Source organism: Podarcis tiliguerta (genome assembly GCF_965153285.1).
Source record: "Podarcis tiliguerta genome assembly, chromosome: 4".
NCBI classification, from domain to species: Eukaryota; Metazoa; Chordata; class Lepidosauria; order Squamata; family Lacertidae; genus Podarcis; species Podarcis tiliguerta.
In genome coordinates, this window is record NC_139537.1 from 45,039,665 (window position 1) to 45,058,767 (window position 19,103).

Sequence of the window (19,103 nt, forward strand, 5' to 3'; positions counted from 1 at the left end):
ACATCAACACCATATGTTTAATGGTCATATCAATACCATATCTTTAAAGCATTTTTCTACCACTTTAAACAGTCATGGCTTCCCCCAAACTGTGATTTCTTTAGGTTGCTGGCAGTTGTTTGGGATGCCTCTATTCCCCTTACAGAGCTATGATTTCCAGAGTTCCCTGTGAAGAGGAATTCATTATTAAACCACTCTGGGAATGGTAGCTCAGGGAGTGAGTGTGGGATGGACGGACATGAGTCTCTTAACAACTTTCAACACCTTAAACAAACTACAACTCTCAAAATTCCACATTCCTGAAAAAATGTACTTCAAGTGTGCTCCATTAAATGTATCACATTTTAAGTAGCAACTTGCACACCGCTTGAAATAAACAAATCTTTATTAAATGTACATTAAAATCATAATGTTCACATGCTGAAGAATATATGAGTCCCTGTTAGATGCCTGTTTAGGAACTGCAGGCATGGTGGGCTAACTGGAACATACAGGCTGGTCTAGGGGACCTAGGGGGCTGGTCTTCAGGCCTCTTTCTCCCTGGCCATTAGGACTCCCTGCAGGACACATTCCCTCTTCCCAGAACACACTTTTTACTGGCCTTGCGCTGCACCCTCCTCTTGCTTGTGGCCCTCAGGTTGGAAAAGGTTTCCTATCCTTGAACAGCAGACATACACTCCAGCTGGGTGAACAGCCAGAGTCTACGGCTATCATGTGTACTGGCACCTAGGGGAGAGGAGTAGCTCATGCATTCCACACAGCACCTTTATGCATTCCGCATCTATGGGTTTCAAACACCTGAAAGGGGCTAAACTTTTGCTTCTTTGTCTGGTTTTAATCATTTCTAATATCCCAAAGTAGCAACTTGATCCATTTTATAGTCTCAGTTTAGCTGGCTTTTGTGAGGCTGTGGGCTCCAATGTGCACAATGTGGTTCTCTCCACCAACAAGGCCTTTTCCAATAATGCACAGCCCCAAAGAATAATCTCAGCGATCTTATCTTCCTGATTTCTGGCACTACCACATTTGTTGTTAAAAGCCGTTACATTTGTCTAACATACAGTCACAGAATCATAGAAGAGCTGGAAGTGACCGCGAGGGTCATATAGTCCAACCCCCTTGCAATGCAGGAATCTTTTGCTCAACGTGAGCAAACATCCCTGAGATTAAAAGTCCCATCCTCTAGCGACATGAAATTTATGGTGGGGAAAAGGGGGAATCCATTCAATGTTAGCCATACTCAGAAAAGACCCACTGAAATTCATGGAAAGGTGCATTAATTTCAGTGGATCCACTCTGAGCAGAACTTAGCTGGATACAACCCAACATTTTCATGTGCTTTGCTAAGCACATAGGGATGAAATTATAATTTCAATGGCACATCAGCAGCGTAGTGTGCAAGACAGTAGTCTAAGTCCACACAGAATATGATTCACAGTATCGATTTTCCTCTTGTTAATTAGAAATTGATTGCTGGTAGCATACACATCTTTATGCATCAAAATTATTTGATTTTCTTGTAGCAGTTCGCTGATCCTTAATTTGAGCCATAATCTTTGAAAGTTCAACCTTCTTGAAGGCAGCAAGTTTAGCTCTATGCCACTTCTCGGTGCTGTCTGTGCTTTATGCTCGCAGGCAGGTTTGAAAGATGCTATTGTTTCACACTTCAATATCAATAGCATGGAATAGGTCTGAAGGTCATTTCAATATTTTCCAGCAGAACAAAATCATACCTACATAGCTGAATCCTGTAGAGAGAAAAGTGAGGTAATATATTATCAATAGAAAGACTACCTAATCTGTTTTTTGTTTTGTTTTGTTTTGAAGATGCTTTTGAAAAATGCACTGCTCTTCACCCATATAACTATATACCATAACTAAATTGGAAGATGTCTTCATTCCAGCCTCAGAAAGGCAAGAAAACTCCCTATTCCATATATTTGGGGATGACACATAACAGCTAGGCACTGTGTTTGACCTCTGAAAAGGGGTTGTTGTTTTTTTGCCATCTTCAGGTCTTCCTCTTTGTTCAGTCTCACACTTGGTACCACTGTACTCCATTTTGAACTGCACTACAGATTTCAACCTCTTTCTTAATTGCAGCCTTCCCTCAGACTGCTTTCCTATCTTTAGCAGTTGTCCACCTTTTGCACCACAGGCCCCCCATTTGCAAAATTGCCACCTTCAAATCCTCTATTAATAGGATGCAGCTCCTATCTATTCCCCTTCTGCTTCCCCTTTCCATACTAAGCCACACACCGACCTGCTAGAAGATTATATAGTGCATGCTCACTTGCCTATTTAAAGCACTTTTACATATAATGTATGTGGTATTAGGAGGCTCTTAATCTTGCAAACTACTTAGAAGCCATCTGGGCTTCAAAATTTTTTATCTAAGCCTACTTTTATTCTTCTAATTAAAGGTGTCAGTTCTCAGGGATACCTGCTGGTTTAAAGTCTCAAATGTATTCAAACTGAGCTTCTGAGTGGTCACTGGAAGGTCAGCCAGCATGCACAATGGCAGTGCAATTCCATGTATCCACCCCCCTCCCCGGGGTTCTGCCATGATTTTTAAGATCACCTGGGAGTGTTCTCCTAAATACACCACAAATGGGCCAAATCAAGATGACAAGGATGTACAGGGAGGAGTCGTTTTATATACTGATCCACACTACTATTTTTTGAGGTGTTGATAGTCAACTCAAACATTTCCCACCAATATTTGCATAGCAAAATGTTCTTGGGGAAAGGCCTCTTCCACAAAGCACTCACAAAAAGGAGTCATGTGACTTGACGGCCCTTTCCTCAAGGCTATTTTTCCAGGTACGTTGTGGTGAGGGAAGGAGGTTGTGTTAGCTCTTCCTCCAGTGCCTTTCCGCTTTGTACAGTACTTGATACTGTTGGCAGATCACAAATTAATATAATTTTTGGAGCATTATTCTTTCATGCCTGTGCAATTCCTTATCTATTTTTGTTCTAATTTAATTAACATTTAGAGCTTGGTTAAGTACTGTTGTTTTTAACATATCTCTGAGTGTTTATGCAATTATAGTAATGATGAATAACTACAGAAGCCATATGTGTGTGTTCACATCAATTTCACATATTTTACCCAACTGAAAGACGCAATTATGCAATTACAGCTTATGATTGTGTAATAAGGAACTTTGTGCAATGTAATAATTCAATTGTCATTCCAGCCAGACTTTCATAATTGTATATGAGCAACAACAACAAAACATACACACCCAATACAAAGCACATAATATATGCTTAAATAAGTTAAATAAGTATATAAATAAGTTCACCTGCTGTCCATATGAAGCATATACAGAACTTAGTGGTCACAATCCAATGTACACTTAAGTGTCACGGAAATGAATGGAATTTAGGTATGTCTAATTCTCTGCTGGATTGTGGCCAATGAATTCATGTCTGAAGCAAGTAATACTTAGGACTAAAGAAAATCTAGTGGAGTATACAAAATGCTGCACAGAATGCAAAGGTAATTGGCTAAGGAAATTATTTTCCGAGCAGTCACAGCTCCCCCTACCATGACCTGAGCCTGGCTGTGAGGATTAGAACGAAACCCTGGCCTAAGACAGCATTAACAAATATGTGCAATCTTCCCTTTTTGTATTATTTATCCCACCATACTGTAAAAGGATTTGTGGTTAGTTTGGATGTTGCCAGTAGGTCTCAAACAAGCCTGTTATGCAGTATTTGTGAGATGGGGGTTGCAGTAGACTGGGGACCTGCTGAACTGGTCAAACCAGACTCTTTGTAAGCTAATGACCCCAGCTAGGGCCAGCTAAGCACCCTGATTAGAATCTAAAAGAGCAGGCCATGTTGCTATGAAGACAACTGAGAGGTGATGTTCTTCAGGAAGGAGTAGGCATTTTTCCTCAGACCCCCACTTGGTTCCAGCGACATCATATTGTAAGTAGGAGAACAATAGCAGAGTTAGTGTGCAAGTTTGGCTGGAAACTGGAGAGAAGGACTTGACTTCCTTGCTGTGCTGAATGAGCCCTTCCATCCTGTGTTCCACTCAAATATATGTGCAAATAAAACCAGATATCCACTAACCTTCATTCCAAGGAAGCGGAACCCCAGGTGAGTGCTGGAACCTCTAGAGTCCCCTCACTACTCAGAGATGGGGGTGCACAGACTACTCTGGTGGCATGGAGGCTATTCATTTCAATACTATTCTCATACTACCTAACCACCCTCTACTGCAGGGCTTAAGAACCTGTGGCTCTCAGGGTGCTGCTGGACTACAACTCCCATCATCCCTGACCATAGGCCATCCTGGCTGGGGCTCATGGGATTTGGAGTCCAATAACATCTGGATGACTGCAGGTTCCCTGCCATTTTTCTACAGCACCCCATGGTCCATGCTGTTATTGAGCAGAAGACCTTGAAGGGCTGCTCAGCTATCTTTTTTGAAATTTCTGCTCCAGGTCCAATCAGGTTAAAGTCATGTTCTCCTATTGCCATTGTGCAACATGCTCCCAATAACTTCTTCCCTGGCCCATTTGTATATAATTTCTCCATCTTTCAGTCATCTCCTGAGCCTCGTAAGAACTATGTGCTAAAGAGCATTATAAAAGGAGGAATTCTGCAACTGAAATCAAAGTTAGATCTCATACAAACTGCTATGGGCCTTTGCTTATAAGGTTGGCATTATTAATAGTCATGTTAAGGACTATACATAAAAAGATGTCCACACAGAGGCTTCCAAATAAGGCAATCAATGCAGGTTTTGTTAGGTTGCAAGAAAAACTACCATATTTTTCGCCCTATAGGACGCACTTTTCCCCCTCCAAAAATGAAGGGGAAATGTGTGTGCATCCTATGGGGCAAATGCAGGCTTTCGCTGAACCCTGGAGAGTGAGAGGGGTTGGTGCGCACCGACCCCTCTCGTCTCCAGGCTTCAGAAAGCTATCCCCCCAGCCCGGCAAGCTCCGGGAGTGATGGCGAAGCTGCGTGCAACTTCGCCATCACTCTGGGACCCGTTCTGGGGGCTGGGGTTGGGGGAAGCTCCGGCTTCCCCCGCCCCCAGCCCCGCAAGCTCTGAGAGCAATGGCGAAGCTGCGCGCAACTTCGCCATCGCTCTCAGACCCGTTCTGGGGGCTGAGGTCAGGGGAAGCTCCAGCTTCCCCTGCCCCCAGCCCCTGCAAGCTCCGAGAGCGATGGCGAAGCTGCGCACAACTTTGCCATCGCTCTCGGACTCTCCAGGCTTTGCGCAGCTCTCCGCAAGCGGTGGGAGCCCGGCGCTGGGCTCCCACGGCTTGCAGAGAGCTGCCTGTTCTGGGGGCTGGGGTCCGGGGAAGTTCGGGCTTCCCCCGCCCCAGCCCCGTGCCTGGGGGAGAAATAATTCCCCCCCCCTTTATTTCCCACCAAAAAAACTAGGTGCGCCTTATGGGCCGGTGCGTCCTATGGGGCGAAAAATACGGTAGATGCTTACCTTTGCGGATCTGAAAGAGATTTTAATCTCATTTGGAGGACCCTAAGCTTGTACTTAGGGCCTATTGCATTCCTTGTAGAAAATGTCAAGGCAATTTTGGATACATTGTCGAAATCCACGTCAAATCCAGCAAGCAAATGGGCTTGTCTATATTGGTGAAATGCAGCTGCATCGCTAAGGAGATATCAGGACACATTATTAATTCAACACCTATTCTACGTCTTTACAACTTGTGGCCCTGCAAACCAAACACAGCCTGCCACCCATGTCTGCCAGCTGATAATCCTTGCTTGTTCTTGCAATCCAAGGCAGGCAGCAAAAATAGCCAGTCTTCTGAGCCTGGCCTGAGTGGTGGTGAAGAAAGACAATTAAAATAGAGGGGCATCAGCAGATGGGGGAAATGTCAATCATCCTGTATATTCATTCTCAACTATGCATGCTTTCTCATCCACACATAATCAATAAGAGAAAAACACCAGTTATGTTCTTGGTGTTCCTTATATGCCTGGTATTATTTCCTAGCTTTGAACCTGCCATATTTATTGGAACAAAGCCAGGTTGCAAACTCATCAACACTGATGAGACATGCTTATTTTCCTTTAGGCCAGCACCTTTGCCATTGCATCACACTGATTAAAAGACAAAACAGACACAACTATTTGTATTTTGCAGTGTTTCTGTATATTTATCTTCAAACTGCCACTTCTTTCCAAATGCAATTTACTGGGAAATAAGTATCACTTATCTCAATGGGACTTAGGTATACTTATGGCTGAAGTGACTTCTATAAAGAAAAGATCGACTAAAATAAGACCCACCTATTAATTTTGGATTCTGTTGTATTTCCAACATCATCTGTTATTTTGATGTTTATGAAACCTCTCCTACTATTTCTGTTCCAGGTAATAATATCCACAGAGTAATGATACACTGAAGGGAAAGGAGGAAAGAATGGTAAATTAATGCAATAAAATATTGTGCTCAGCAAAAAATAACCTCGGCTGCCCTTCCCCAAGTGGTGCTATGGCCTGGGATTTCAGTTTGAGAGCACTCTTGAGACTTGTGATCTCTTTGCATACAGTGGTAACTCGGGTTAAGTACTTAATTCGTTCCAGAGGTCCGTTCTTAATCTGAAACTGTTCTTAACCTGAAGCACCACTTTAGCTAATGGGGCCTCCTGCTGCTGCTGCGCTGCTGGAGAATGATTTCTGTTCTCATCTTGAAGCAAAGTTCTTAACCCAAGGTACTATTTCTGGGTTAGCAGAGTCTGTAACCTGAAGTGTATGTAACCTGAAGCATATATATCCCGAGGTACCACTGTATTTGTAAAGGAAACATACACTGCAAACATAGCATAGTAGAAGCAAATAGTGTCTGGTGGCAAGCATCCAAACCACTGATCTTGCCTTCAATTCCCAGAGAGCAACACGAACTTCTACAACCCCCAAGCTGCATCCGGTTCAGCCAGAGTTCAAAACCATCTGTTCTGTACCTAGCTCCCCATCTCCAAACTGTCCTTCCCTCAGATTTTGATGGGTGGAAAAAAAATCAGACTATTAAGTGCCATTAAAATCCCTTTGTTGTGTAGACCCCAATCAAGATTGCCAAGAGAGAGAGAAGATAACAATAGGTCCATGCTAACTGAGAAAGCAAAACTAAATGTTTGAAGCATTGTATTGTTGTAATGGACGCAGGTGGCGCTGTGGGTAAAAGCCTCAGCGCCTAGGACTTGCCGATCTAAAGGTCAGTGGTTCGAATCCCTGCGGCGGGGTGCGCTCCCGTTGTTCAGTCCCAGCGCCTGCCAACCTAGCAGTTCGAAAGCACCCCCGGGTGCAAGTAGATAAATAGGGACCGCTTACTGGCGGGAAGGTAAACGGCGTTTCTGTGTGCTGCGCTGGCTCGCCAGATGCGGCTTTGTCACGCTGGCCACATGACCCGGAAGTGTCTCCGGACAGCGCTGGCCCCCGGCCTCTTGAGTGAGATGGGTGCACAACCCTAGAGTCTGTCAAGACTGGCCCGTACGGGCAGGGGTACCTTTACCTTTACCTTTATTGTTGTAATATTGTATTACAGAATGTAGGTCTAATATCTGTGATTTTAATACTATCAAAGGTACTTAATATTAGGTTAGATGGTTTTAAAATGCTAGTATTCAGCTCATGATGTGGTGGTGTTTTATGCTTACTATGCATATTGTAAATGGGTGCCATTGCCATTCTAAGAGAACAAGGGAGAAGTTCGTGGTGAGCTTTGGCACCTCTTTTTCTAGAAAAATAGCACTGGTTATATGTACAAGAAAAACTGTGGCGATGATACTGTAATCCCCCTAATCCCTGTTTCAGACTCCATGTAGCATGCAAGGATTGGCTGACACACATCAAATTCTCAAATTTTCAAACCCACAGAAATGTGAGCATCTGAAAACCACATTGACATACAAATCATGATGCAATGCATTGGAGCAAGCACCTAGCTAACTTGCTTCTCTTTCTTTGTAATTCTTAAATTAATATTTTTTTCTGATTATCCAATGCAAATCCAGCTGAATCTCATTTCCAGCTCATTTGTCATCTTTTACCAGGTGCCCAGATAATTTCCTGTTTTCAGCGTTTTCCCCTTCCTACACATAGATCTTCTGAGCATAAACAATACAGCAACAGAGAACGAAGTTTCATCAAGAGTGTGCCATGCTATCTGTACAGCAAAAAGTGGTTTGTTCATAATGTTATTAGATAATGAAAACTGGAGAAAGGGTACAGAGAATGGTTAATCACTTACTGCAGAATGGGTCTTTGTCTGAAGTATCAAAGTAAGCTCTTGTCACAGGAGGGTTCTTTTCAATTAAACGGTCCTTCCACTTATCAGCATAATAACCTGAAATTTAAATTGGAATGTGTTCAGCAGAAAATTAACAAACAAAGGAAAGATAAAAATCATGAAGATTGGTTTTTGTTATATAACGTTCTGGGAAATCAAAACTAACATCAGCTCATAAGAACTTAGAGTCAAGTAATGCACGCTGAGTTCTATTACAGTCAGTGAGTTTATGCACAGGAAAATGGATTACACTTTGGCTCCTTTGTCACTCCAGCTATAATATAATATATATGTGCATTCCTTTCTGTCTTGTTTCACTATTAGTCATCTTGCTTTACTGATTTACTAAGCTTGTGGCCCAGTGCAGACGATGGTGTGGTGAAGATGAGTACTCAGAGAGTAGCCACAATTGCCCTCAGTTCAGTTGGATTAGTTGGCTTAACTGCTTTTCTTTTGTCTTGTGCAAACCATAAGGACAAGAATATCCCCAAAACAAGTCAGATTCAGAAGGTAACTTAGAACCTATTTGGAAGACATCAACAGTAATTCCTGGTTCATGTGTAACAGGAAGTACAGTTACTTCCTGGTTTGATTCTTTGGTTTGCACCAGAAGCAAAGGGGTGCTGTGCAGGTGTATGAAATACATGCATATAACTGGTCTATTTAGCTAATGTTTAATTATCTGTGCACAGCTAGTATCTTCATTATTGCACAACCAGGAAATTATCCATAGCATGCTGTTTCCACTTGCAGGATAATTAATAGCTCTTACCCAAAACTGGACATGGGAGTGGCTGAAAAGCTTCACAGTGCACACATTTTCCATTCCTATAATTTACGTACGAGTCACAAGGGTATCCAGTTACATTACAATTCTGTTTCAAGGATGCCATGTACAATAAAACAGATCTCTGATGATCACATTTTAAATACCGAGTACCTTAAAGTAGAGAAAGTGTTACAAAAGAAACAATGAAGCAATACAATGTTAGTTTTATAAAAGCAATACTAATATTATTAAGCAACAACATTTTAAGTCCAACAGATAATTTCTTTGTACTTTCATCCATTTACTGTATTTGGTTTTTCCTGATTTGAACTATAAAATGGTGATTTTTCTTGAGTCAAAATGAGAGTACCCCTAAACATTTTGTTAGGGGGAGAAAGCACTGATTATCAGTGTAAGACTAGGTTGTATTCTAAGCATATATTCTGATCCATAGGGATAACCACCTCTGAGAATATGTGATAGCTGATGCAAGGAGGAGGCCAGTGGTCCCAGGGTTCCATACAGAAAGGCAAGGATCAGCACCTTGGAGAGAGACCAAGCTTTGGGATTTTAAGACCACAAATAGTGACCTTGCTGCTGAGGCAAAACATACAAGTTGCCACAACAGTGTCCTGAAGAAAGTGGAGAATTCCTTGGGCTGCATATCCAATAACTAGAGACTCAACTAGCTCTTCTAGTGTCATGAACTGACAGGACAACGGGAAGGAGGAAGAGGAGCCCGGGGAGGGGTGCAGCCACGATTGGAAAGGAGAGGCTGAGTTTGCAGAAAGTACACATGAGATGATAGAGGATGGCAAGCAGATGGGGATCAGTGTATAGGGACCAGAAGTGCAGGACCCCTTATCAGAGTAAGAGAAGCTGCTGTCTTCACAAACAAGGCAGGTTTTGGGGCACAGGGAGAAGTGGGAGGTATGCTTTTGGAGGCTGAGGCAGGCCAGGGCCCACAGCCCAGGTGTGGCTCATTAGCTCTGGGAGGAGGTGTGTGATTCCTCAGCTGGAGGAGCCTCAGAATAGGTGAGGGTCACATGTCCTGACAAGCCCAGATGCTGCAACTAACATGCAAAGGATAAAAGGGAAGCAAAGCTGACTCTGTCTGCTCAACTGTCTATGTTGATGGAGCTTGCTTTGGGTGCTGCAGGACTTCTACAGGACTGTGCTTTGGGTTTGACTCTGGATTGTGTTTCTGGACTGATGGACTTTGCTTATGTGGATTGCCCTCCGGACCATGTTTCCTGACAGCTGAACTTTGGATTTGACATACTACATATGCTAGAGGGAATTGTTGCCAGGTAGGCTGGGGATCCAGGACATCTAGGTCCTGTGGCTTCAGGCTGTAAGGACATCTCCTCAAGGCTCGCCTCTGAGGTATGTGTGGACCAGTCATTGGAGTCTGGTGGCAGAGGTGCCTTTTGGTGGTTCAGGGGTGATGTGAGCTATGGTGCCCATGGCTTCATACGGGACCATGGCTCCTCCTTAGGACTGCCGTCACTGGAAGACTCTTCCTCTGGAGATTCTTAGCCTGGTGCCGTCCCTCTCTATTCTTTCTCCCCTTCAGTTATGGACAGTTTTTATAGCAGATATCTGCACTTGTAAAAGAACATGCAATAATGTTGTGAACATGACATTCCACTCTCATGCTTTCAGCTGTAAGCAGCTATTCCATCTGTATTGCCTTGTGCAGGCTTTCTTATCATGTCTTTGCTGAAGCCCTGACAGATGTTAAGGAAACTTCTGATTCCCTGAATAAGTGCAGGTATTTCTTCAGTTAGAACTGACTGCTGCTCTCTTGTAACTAGACTCATTGTGACTGAGCCTACTTCAGCCACACTGGCATTCTGGAATATAATTTTAGCAATGCACAATATTGTAAACATATGGTGTTCATATGGTAATATGGCATTTCTGAGGTTGTATCAGATCCTTCTGCTTGAGAAAGGCATCTGCTTGTGCAATGGAACTTTGTCCTCCACTCCTCTGCAGCCCCCTGGGCACCCTCATAATCTGCTCCAGGGCCTTGGGGAGATTCTCTGTAACAAATTGGGGGGGAGCTATGCTGAAATGGGAGCAAAGGAAGGGGAACTGTCATTGTGTGAGTGGAATGCTCTTCACCCAAGCATTCCACACACACAATGAACGCAACAACCCTGAGTGTTCAAAGCGCTTCACATCCATTATCTCAATAACCCTTGCAACAGTAGTTAACTTGGAGAGGCAGTTATGCTACAAATTTATTTAGAACAGGGTAACCCATGAAAGCTTTGAAATAAATTTAAGCAAAATCATTTGTAGAATCACAGAATTGTAGAATTGGAAGGGACCCCAACGGCCATCTAGGTCAAACCCCAGCAATGCAGGAATCCTGCCCAGAGCCATCCCTGGGTGGGCTTGAACCACCAACTTTCTGGTTAACAGCCAGACACACTGGCCCATTGCACCACAGAAATCACACGCTTTAACTCAGCTTCAAAACCCAACCAATTTCATTTTCTAGTATTGCACAGTACACAATTAAAGTACAATGCACAGAAAAGACTGTAAAGTTTCTTTTCCCTCCACAGGAGAAAACCTTAATTAGAAGCAGCAGTCCCACCTCAAGGTGAAACCTATATATTAAAATTGGTGCAGTCTTTTCACTTCAAAAGGGAGAATGACACCATAAAGGGTGGATGTAAAGAATATCAGTCAGGAAGACCATTCCAACATCCTGCCAGGAAATACTTATTTAATGATGCTAATATATTTGCCAGTTGATTTGTGAAAACCCAGTTGACTCCAGAGCATAACCCTTCCTGATGTTTTTATCTATTAGAATTAATTTATCTGTATTTACCACTGAATATTGTTTTTGGGCATCCAGGTTGATCTGTTCCTCCATTTGGGTAGAAATCGATGTTTCCCAAAGGCTCCCTGTAGCCCAAAGCTAAGAAAAATAAAACACATAGTGAAGAAAAATACAGATGTCATTTCACAATAAATGATAACACTTTTCTCATGCATTTGTCAGAATGTTCAAAATGACAAATAAAAGAACTATTATTCATATTTATAAAGATAGCAACAACCAATGAGATTATCTTATGAAAATGTAACTAATGGATGCACAGAAGTTGAGGGTGAGGAGGGATGGTCCTGCAGGCTCAGAAAAACTGGAACCAAGTCACTCCCCAGGCTCCAGTGACACATAACTAAGTGACAAGTGTGTGACAACTATGTGACCGATGCTTTGGCTAGAACATCCTACAGGTATCTTGCATGGGGTGAGTAGGTGGGTTATAAATTGGCCAAGGCTGGTCATGTTTTCCCTGGAATAGCAGATGGCCCTTTCCTCAGGCAAACATAATGACCTGCCAGATGCCATTATTGGGCCAGCCCTAATAAATTCTAAGATTGTTCAGGGAACCAAACATAAAGCACGGAAGGCTCTCCTCACGGAGCCAAACTTGGCAGTGAGTCTGATTCCTTTTCAGCACCAGGTGAAGCCCTTTTTATTTCCCAGGCTTTTAAAATGCTGTGTTTCATACAATTTTTTAGACTGTAATCCTATGCAGAGACACGCTTGGAACTATCAGCCATTCTTGAGAGTTTTTATCTGAACAATCTAGCAAGATAAACATTACATTTTTTTCCTTTATTTAAGAAGAGGCATGACTTCCTGTGAGTTCAAAGCAGTTGGTTTTTTTCCACCAAAACCCACTGGGGATACTTACAGAAATTGGTTAATTGCACTGGCCAGGAACAAATGAACAGTGCAAGTAATTCTGCCTGAATGAATTGAGTTTGATCTAGTGTGTATTCAAGACCAGCCAGTAGTGTTGCTTCAAAAGAATAAAAAACTGTTTTTGTTTTTTGGTTATGTATAAGCCTTTCAGAACACTTGAAATAGTTATTTTTCTCCCAGCAAACCAGATTAGGGTTGCGGGAAATCATTCCCCATTACGATAATGGAAATCCAAAATGGTATAATTACCATCAATATCAGTATGAATAACATCAACAAATTGAGCATCAGTGTGATCCAATCTTTCACTGGGCAGCTTTCCTGTAAATGATGGCCCTGCTGGGTCAAGACCTGGTATGAGAAATGAAAATTTTAGCTTATTATAATAGGAATTGCACACACACACATGTATGTACATAAGGTAAAGGTAAAGGTACCCCTGCCCGTATGGGCCAGTCTTGACAGACTCTAGGGTTGTGCGCCCATCTCACTCAAAGAGGCCGGGGGGCAGCGCTGTCCGAAGACACTTCCGGGTCACGTGGCTAGCGTGACATCGCTGCTCTGGCGAGCCAGAGCCGCACACGGAAACGCCGTTTACCTTCCCACTAGTAAGCGGTCCCTATTTATCTACTTGCACCCGGGAGTGCTTTCGAACTGCTAGGTTGGCAGGCGCTGGGACCAAACAACGGGAGCGCACACCGCCGCGGGGATTCAAACCGCCGACCTTTCGATCGGCAAGCCCTAGGCACTGAGGCTTTAACCCACAGTGCCACCCGCGTCCCATGTATGTACATACAAATCTGTAAATAGTATTTGAGTGGAAGCAGACCACAGCAGGATAAAACACACAAGTATATAGTCACAAGCTTCCTCCCAACTGTTAAGCTTCATCAGCACAAAAGTAATATAAAACACACCCACTATTTAAACAAATGAGCTTTCTCTCCAATTTGCCCGTTCTCCTCCCAAAGGAAAGAAGGATGCAGGTCAGGATTATCAGAGAGAATGTAAATCCACTGATTGCAGCAATCACTTTCACTGAAGAGTCATAACAGTTGAATTCAAGGTAACTAAAGAATACTTAACACTCTGTAAATTCTGACCCAAGTATTTGGGATTAAAGTGGTAAACTCTTGTTTCATATCCCTGAACATCTTTGCATTCATGATGTGTTTGCTGAAGGTCAGTGTTGACTGAGATTTCTTTAAACAACAGCTGACCTCCACTGGTTCTACTTTAAAAACTGAGGAAGGGCGTCACCAGAAGCTGCCTTTTCATTATTTAAGTCAGAAGTTGCCAACTTGGTACATTAATAATAATAATAATAATCTGTCTGTTTAGTTGCTTGTTAGCCAAAGATCTCCAAGCAGCTTTCACAAAACATTTATAAACACAAACATACATTATACTTTTATAAAATAATGCAGAACACCAGAAGAGCCAGATGTTGTAGATTACATGTCCACAACATCCCTGACCAATGGCCATGCTGGCTGGACCTGGTGGGAATTGCCCTGCAAAACATATGAAGGGCACCATGTTGGCTGCCCCTGGTTTAAACTGTATCTTTTAGAAGGTGGCCAAATTTCAACTATGTGCATGACTATGGCCAACTCACTTAAACCCACCTCAGGCACTGTACCTTATGTTGGGTGACTAAGCCAGCTTGACTTTGTTTGCTTTCTATGACAAATTGAATCATTCAGCATAGGGAAACAAGAATGAGAATAGAGAATAAAACACCAGAATGTCCAGTTTTAACACTTACCTGTAATTCTGCGAATTTTGCCATTGTATGCCTTCCCAACAAATCCAGCTATATGAGCCCCAAGGCTTACTCCAATCATATAAACAGCATCAAGAGATGCTCCATTTGCCTGTCAGTAAATATGTATGGATAGAAGGTTATGGGAATATGAACCACAGAGGGCAAACCAGCTTTTATTCTTCCTTCTTAAATAGCCATGTTCCAGCTTTGGAAGTCCAAAGGCTTTTCAAGAGAAGATGAGACATGAAACAATTTCTTTAGCAACTTCAAAAAGAAGTTCATTGTAGCAGAAAATTAATACCTTTGTTGCCTTTTTAACAATACAAAAAATGCCATATATTTATTACTAGGCAATATATACCCACATTGACTATATTTCTGGTTATTTCTACGTAGCATGAGCAACCATTTTCTTCAGTGCAGTAAAGCAAGGGAAACAAGGAGACTATGACCACATTCACATCATATATTTAAAGCACTTTGATACCACTTTAAACAGCCATGGCTTCCACCAATTCATTATGGGAACTGTAGCTTTTTAAGGAGGCTGAGAGTTGTTAGGAAACAGAGCTACAATTTTCAGAGTGATTTAACAATCAATCCCTTTTCCTGGGGAACTAGCTCTGTACTGCAATTTCCTTTAACAAGCAGCGGATTTTTGGGATTTTGGGCAGAAGTCTTTCCTTGCCCTAGCTGGACATGCTAAAGATTGAACCTGAGGCCCTTTGTATGTCAAGCTCTTCCAATGAGCTACAGCCTGTCCAGGTTTGATTACTTCTTGCCATTGTAGACCCATCAAAATGTGGGAGAGTACAAGACAGTTCAGTATTGCACACGGCAGCAAGTTCAGCAGCATGCTTCAGCAGGAGTTTGGAGCCACTGCATCATCAAACATGAAAGCAGCCGCTGCTAGTTTGCTGTGGCTGATGTGCCTCAGCTCTAAGGGCTACTTCACACATTTTCATTTTTCCTAGAGGGCAAGAAATTTCATGTTATAAAAAAGTGTGAAAGCTATGCAGATCATGCGCAGACCTTTTTTTTTTTTTTTTTTTACTGTGTTTACAAATCCTGGGCAAGTATGATTGGCCATGGGTCTGTGGCACATATACAACTGTGCAATTATTGCAGTGTTAGTCTGCATGTGAGTTCACACATTTTTCTGCACAAAAATATTTTCCATATACACAAAAGCATAATGTGAACGGCAAAGCAAACAGGGAAAGGTCATACATCTCATTACACCCTTATACATTTACCAAGAACTAACCAAGGTACTGTCACCCTTATAAGACAGTATACTGGATTAGACAGAGGTAAGAAGGCTGTTGTGCCATGGCTTCCTTACCAGCATTTGGTCAATAAGATTGTTCAAAATTCCTACTACTATCTTGGCATTTTTAACAGCACTAGGATAATACACAGTTGTGGCACCCCGATTCCAGTCTACCATTATGACATTGCTGTCTTCCTTTTTAAGCAGAAGCTCTTTAATTTCATCAATCCATACTGGTGGGGAACCTGTAAATCTGTAACCATGAATAATAATAATAGTTTGCTTGGCCAGATTTAGATGTGTAGAAGCCGTTAGATTGTTTTCACTGAGAATCTCTGCACAGTTTTGGTTTCTCCTTGTGTACAAAAGCAGTTGCACTTTTACATCTGTACCAATCACGGCATTGCCTATGTTAAGATCAGTAAATTTAGGGCATTCTTGTTCTGTATCTGAAAGATAAAATAAGTGAGAAATAAAACACTTGATCAGTTAAGACAATTCTTTTTAAAAACACAATTTACCTCACCGACCTACGAAGTCTACAAGGAAGTTTACTTCATTACTCTCTTGTTTTAGCTTCCCAACAAACCTGTAAAGGAGCTTGGCCTCATAAAATTGTAGAATTGGAAGAGGCCTTGAGGGTCATTTAGTCCAACCCCCCTGCAATACAGGCATCTCAGCACGTGGTCTCCCATCCAATTTGAAACCATACTGGACCCTGCTTAGCTTTGCAAATGTGCTAGTGGTTTATTGCTGCATCAGAATCAGGAATTTACCCAAGGTCACCCAGCAAACATCATAGCTCACATGAGAAAGGATTTGAACCTGGGCTGGCTGGTGCAAGTCTGCTCTGTTTAATACAACACAGCATCTGATTAAACAGGCCATATTTTGCAAATGTTTCAATGAGTTTTACCATTATGACAAGCTTACATCTTCTTCATCTTTTGTACCTAAAAATGCATTCAAATTACTGTCATTCAAACAAGCTCTACCACAAAGAATGAAAGTTCCACCGTCCCTAACCTGTGTTAGTCCTTTTAATATAATGTGTGCATTTTTACGGTTAGAATGGTTGCTTTTAATACCTTTCTGTCATAAAATGTTCCTGTTGTGTCAAAGATAATGCCTGCAGGCTGAAAATACCTACAATGTAACCACTACAATACAGAAATGCATTGGACACATACAACTTGAATATGTTAAATGTAACACAGCAAACATAAACTGTTCCACAGTGTCAGTCAACATCAATGCAAAACCTCACATTGATCTTCTGTCATTTTGTGTGTCTGAGACACCCATATCTTTGTACAGATATAATTTATGATCTGTCTGAATGTGAGAAGTAAATAACTTTTTTTAAATGACATGCTTAGGCTCCTGTTCTAGGTTTGTTTGTTTCCAGCCTTTTTCCCAGACTCAAGGCAGATAAAAAAACAGTTAGAAAAAGCTAAAAATATATTAAGATAATCATTAAAAAGCAATTAAATGCTAATCAAAATAAAACAATATTTTAAAATGTATTAAAAATTCAAAAGCAACAATGATAAAAGCACCACAGCACTAATTCTTTCCTTCAAAACAGTCAGTTCCTAAGGGCCTGTTTGAATAAAAAGGTCTTCATCTGCCAGTGGAAGGACAACAAGGAGGCAGCCAGCCTAACTTCTCTGGAAAGGGAGTTCCAAATCAGGGAGCAACCACTGAGAAGGCCCTCTCCAGTCCCCACCAAGCATGCCTGTGAGAGTGGCAGGACCGAGAGAAGGGCTTCTCCTGAAGATCTCAGGGCCTGGGCAGGTTCATATGAGAGAATAGTTTGTTGAGAATAAGTTCCATTGCATGCATTTTTGAATAAGCATGCTCTGAAGAATCAAGGTCTTAGATGTTTAAATTGTATGAATCTGCTTTATACTGAGTCAGACCACTGGTTCATCCAGCCTAGTGGTGTCTTTTCTGACCACAGCTTTCTAGCCTTTTAACTGTAGGTGCCAGGGATTGATTCTGGAAACATTTGCATGCAACACACATACTCTATCACTGAGCCAGTCCTCTATACTATACACTATATTCAGCGGTAGAGCTACACTATTACATCTCAGCAGCAAGGGATTATTATTTTTTCCTGCTCTCTTTCACCACACAAGGTCAATCTAGCTGCATTTTTCAGTCCAGAGGTCAAAGGCACCTTTATTTGTTTTACAACGAAGGAATAACCTTTGTACTGTTTGAGAAGGAGTCAAGTTAATCTGACAGGCACTGAGAATCATGACTCACACAATACCGTCTGAAAGTCTGAAATGTATGCTTCGTTTCCTTATAGCAAAAATACATGAGGAACTTGTAATTGGTTATCTTACCTGCTCTCACACACCAAGCCACGAAACAGGTGAAGACACATAATCCCAACACTGGTGATCTTTGAAAAGCAGCGTGTAACCACCACATTTCAGGAGGGTGTTGCTTTCTCCTTTTAACATGCTGCCGTTTGCTTCAGTATTCAATTAAGAGTCACTGATAAAATGGGTGTGGTGTGTAGAAGGAAGTACCTGGCAGAGTGAAACCCAGCCTTTATGCTTTTGCAATCTGGTGACTCCTCCTTTCCAACTAACTTATGTAGGCAGTTTCTGTTCCTTTTAAACTCTCTTGGAATTCTTGGAACCTTGTTTTACAGGACTCTGTATCCTGATAGTAGATACTTGATGTAGAATGCAAGAGGCAACATTGCAGGTTCGGTGGGATTACTTCCAGGTGTCCTGCTTAAAGAGTGTTCAGCCTGACATGTTTGCAGAAAGTTTAGACAACACTGGCGATTTAATGTGTATTTACCCTGATTTGTTTGTGGGGAGATTAGACAGATGATAATAATAATAAGAATAATAATAATTTATTTATTTATTTATTTATTTATTTATTTATTTATACCCCACCCATCTGGCCAGGTTTCCCCAGCCACTCTGGGCAGCTTCCAACAAAATATTAAAATACCATAATGCATCAAACATTAAAAGCTTCCCTAAACAGGGCTGCCTTCAGATGTCTTCTAAAAGTCTGGTAGTTATTTTGACATCTGGTGGGAGGGCATTCCACAGGGCGGGTGCCACTACCGAGAAGGCCCTCTGCCTGGTTCCCTGTAACTTGGCTTCTCGCAGTGAGGGAACCGCCAGAAGGCCCTCTGCGCTGGACCTCAGTGTCCGGGTAGAACGATGGGGGTGGAGACACTCCTTCAGATATACTGGACTGAGGCTGTTTAGGGCCTTAGGGTCTTCTAAA

General features: G+C 42.1%; 1 protein-coding gene across 2 annotated transcripts; it reads right to left on the reverse strand.

Annotated features, from left to right (window-relative positions):
- Nucleotides 1–367: 367 nt before the first annotated feature.
- Nucleotides 368–18,564, reverse strand: LIPI (lipase I). 2 transcript variants are annotated; one of them, XM_083438812.1, is made up of 10 exons: nucleotides 18,191–18,562; nucleotides 15,906–16,282; nucleotides 14,561–14,669; nucleotides 13,042–13,143; nucleotides 11,905–11,994; nucleotides 9,057–9,224; nucleotides 8,246–8,341; nucleotides 6,286–6,397; nucleotides 5,468–5,641; nucleotides 368–1,748 (listed from the first exon to the last, which is right to left on the reverse strand). In XM_083438812.1, exons 1-10 carry the CDS (start codon nucleotides 18,276–18,278, stop codon nucleotides 1,673–1,675), a joined length of 1,392 nt encoding a protein of 463 aa, XP_083294938.1. In that variant the 5' UTR covers nucleotides 18,279–18,562; the 3' UTR covers nucleotides 368–1,672. The 2 variants fall into 2 exon arrangements, with proteins under 2 accessions (XP_083294938.1, XP_083294939.1); XM_083438813.1 differs by lacking the exon at nucleotides 9,057–9,224 and having other exon boundaries at nucleotides 18,191–18,564.
- Nucleotides 18,565–19,103: the final 539 nt, after the last annotated feature.

What these genes read in the sequence shown, in the direction of transcription:
- LIPI (XM_083438812.1), bottom strand. Translation starts at nt 18,278, where the DNA reads ATGTGGTGGTTACACGCTGCTTTTCAAAGATCACCAGTGTTGGGATTA. An exon ending in ATCTTATTGACCAAATGCTG is followed by an intron (nt 14,670 to 15,905) that starts GTAAGGAAGCCA and finishes ATTTACTGACAG; the next exon opens with GCAAATGGAGCATCTCTTGA. An exon ending in TCTCTTTCAGATCCGCAAAG is followed by an intron (nt 1,749 to 5,467) that starts GTAAGCATCTAC and finishes TTCTCTCTACAG; the next exon opens with GATTCAGCTATGTAGGTATG.